General features: G+C 35.8%; 1 protein-coding gene across 1 annotated transcript; it reads left to right on the forward strand.

The window, feature by feature from the left end:
* Nucleotides 1-877: 877 nt before the first annotated feature.
* LOC144552701 (transmembrane protein, putative (DUF247)) lies at nt 878-2,846 on the forward strand. Its single transcript, XM_078300695.1, has 2 exons — nt 878-1,250; nt 1,339-2,846. The coding sequence occupies exons 1-2, from the start codon at nt 898-900 to the stop codon at nt 2,660-2,662; spliced, it is 1,677 nt and encodes a 558-aa protein (XP_078156821.1). The 5' UTR covers nt 878-897; the 3' UTR covers nt 2,663-2,846.
* The last annotated feature ends 214 nt before the right edge of the window (nt 2,847-3,060 follow it).

Here is a 3,060-nt window from a genome sequence, read left to right on the forward strand (position 1 = left end):
GATATTTGACCCAATGTCACCTAATTATATATAGTTCACATTACCATTAGTAATAGAGTGATGTATGCTTTATATATAGTTTATACCGTAATAAAGAAGTAACTAATTAATAAAGTAATTATTGAAGCATGCATGCTTCACGTTCTATAATAAATGGCTAAATACAGTTAAGTACAATTTATATTACCAGCTCATATGGTAACCCCACAAAAGACCGATCACTATGGCTGCATTCGGATCGTGTAATGATATATATATTTTTTTATATAGAAAAGTGGTCTTATTAAAGACGGAACAAAGATTTGAAAAATGAGAGTTTAAACATCATTTCTAAACTTGTTTAAAGGCAAAAGTAGTTTCGACATGATGAGCCAAGACTAATGCACGAATTGTATATTAAAGTCTGATTTATTACATGAATTTATTTGTTTCAAGAAACCACATTAATAGAGAGCACAAGTCAGGAGCGAAACTATAAATTTTGAATAGGGGACTAATCTATAAAAGTAATATGTAAAAAAGACAAAAATAAAGTGTGGTTAGTAGAAATTGAACCCAAGATTTTCCACATACCAACTAGAGCTCAAACCACTAGATTACCAATACACTTTTGTTATTTTATGAGGGGGGCTAGATTATATAAAAGTTCAAAAAATTCAACTAAATTTTAATATACATAATTACTAATTTTAAAATCATAGGGTGGCTTAGCACCCCCTACCATATACGTAAATCCGCCCCTGGCACAAGTTGCAGGATTGAAATCATAATTGTAGAATCTTAAGGACCATTAGGTAATTTACTCAAATTGATGTATATAAGAAAATGATGATTGATGAGAACATAACTAAGAAAAGAGATACTTGCATTGCTCTGATACTCCATCAAGCCACAGCCATGGCATCAAACCAACCCAATAATTCTTCGAGCCACAGTGTACTTTTTGATGAACTCCGGTGGGTGATCCATATCCGGCAAACCCTCGAAGAAGAGGTGGAGGATGATACAGGTATACCAGTTTCAGTATTCAATGTACCAAAACCGTTGCTACTTATCAAGCCAGAGGCGTATGTGCCCCAATTCATAGCCATTGGCCCGTACCACCACTGGCGACCTGAATTGTTTGAGATGGAGCGCTATAAACTCGCTTCAGCGAAAAGAACTCAGAAGCAACTTCACGGATTAAAGTTGCAGCAACTTGTTGAGCAGTTTGTGAAGCTTGAACAGACGATACGGGCATATTATCATAGGTACAGTTTATTACTCTTTATCATATGCGCAAAAATTACAAAAAACTAAAAAAAATTATTACTAAAAGTGGCTCTTTCCTTGTTTAAGGTTCCTTGATTTCAATGGTGAGACGCTTGCATGGATGATGATTGTAGATGCGTCATTCCTGCTCGAATTCTTGCAAATCCACGCGATTGATGCTGAAGGAAAGCCTTTCAGAAGGTTATCTTCAAGAATGTCGCACTTGGTAGATTTTGCAGGCCGCAAAACTGCACATAATTTGATTTTGCGCGATTCTATGATGCTAGAAAACCAAATCCCTCTCTTCTTGCTTAAAAAAATCATAGACCCACAGTGCACCTCAAGCGATGAATCAGATAAGTTACTAATCAATATGCTAACTGGGTACATGATTGAGCTATGCCCTTTTAAAATGATGGAGAATTTCCCCAGATTAGACCCAACAAAGCATTGTCACTTGTTAGACCTCCTTTATTTCATTCTTGTACCCAAATCGCAAGATCCAACCGACCAAAATGAAGAGATAACAGAAGAACAAAATGATCAGACCACACCATCAGAACCAACACGCGGTAATTGTGATTATGCCAAACAATTGTTTAGTGCCATTTGGAGCCTGAATGGCCGATCGATTCAATACATTAAGCAACTCCTCCAGTCAAGGCCACTAAGATTTCTGGTAAAATTACCATGGAAGATTCTGACTAGTTTGCCGGGCTTGTCGGCCTTGAAACAGCCTATTGAAAACCTATTCACTTCCGCAATTGGAGGTTCAAAGAAAGAAGATCAAGGTTCTAGCACTAAATTAGACAAACCTCCTCTTGTCGAAGAGATAATGATTCCCTCAGTGGAAGAACTAATCGACATTGGAGTTACATTTTCACCTACAAATGGTGATTTAACCACTATCTCCTTTGATGTAAAAACCAAAACTTTTTACCTTCCAACCATATGCCTAGACCTAAATACTGATGTATTACTGAGAAATCTTGTTGCATACGAGGCATCTGCCGCGTCAGGTCCATTAGTTTTCACCCGATACACCGAACTAATGAACGGTATTATAGATACTGAGGAGGATGCCATACTTTTGCGAAAACAAGGAATCATAATGAACCATTTGAAAAGTGACCGAGAGGTGGCGAACCTGTGGAATGGCATGAACAAGTCTATAAGGCTAACAAAAGTGCCATTTTTGGATATTATGATAGAAGATGTGAACAAGTACTACAACAGCAGGTGGAGAGTTAAAACCAAGAAATTCATGAAGAAGTATGTGTTTGGGTCATGGCAATTTCTTACATTTTTAGCAGCAATTCTGTTGTTGCTGCTTACTACTTTACAGGCATTCTGTTCCGTCTACACTTGCTCGCGTTGGTTTGGTGTTGTTGCTGCTGCTGATCAACAGTAAATTTTCATATTTTATATGTGAATCCTGTTTTTTTTTTTCCACAAATTTATGTTCCTCTGCTCATTTAGGGTTGGGGTGATTGGTGCCTTGCTTTGCTTGCGTGTTGTTTTGTTTAAGGGGTGGTCAAAACTTTGCTCGACTATATATGATTTGTGAAGTATCTATTGATTTTGTATAGTGTTAGAATTGAAGTTTCGTCTTATTTCAATCCATTTTAGCAATATATTTTTATGTTTAAGAAGTTTGAATATATTATAAAATTCTGTTTAATTTAGTAAATAGATTTTCTTTTTTAGATATTTTAGTACGTTAAAGAGTAAACTAAGGCCTACAAAAACAAAAACAAAAACAAAAAAATATATAAAAAAAGAGCACCATCAAGCGAATATATTAATTTT

The sequence above is a fragment of the Carex rostrata genome, chromosome 4, assembly GCF_964058835.1.
Source record: "Carex rostrata chromosome 4, lpCarRost1.2, whole genome shotgun sequence".
NCBI lineage: Eukaryota > Viridiplantae > Streptophyta > Magnoliopsida > Poales > Cyperaceae > Carex > Carex rostrata.

What these genes read in the sequence shown, in the direction of transcription:
- LOC144552701 (XM_078300695.1), top strand. Translation starts at nt 898, where the DNA reads ATGGCATCAAACCAACCCAATAATTCTTCGAGCCACAGTGTACTTTTT. An exon ending in ATACGGGCATATTATCATAG is followed by an intron (nt 1,251 to 1,338) that starts GTACAGTTTATT and finishes TCCTTGTTTAAG; the next exon opens with GTTCCTTGATTTCAATGGTG.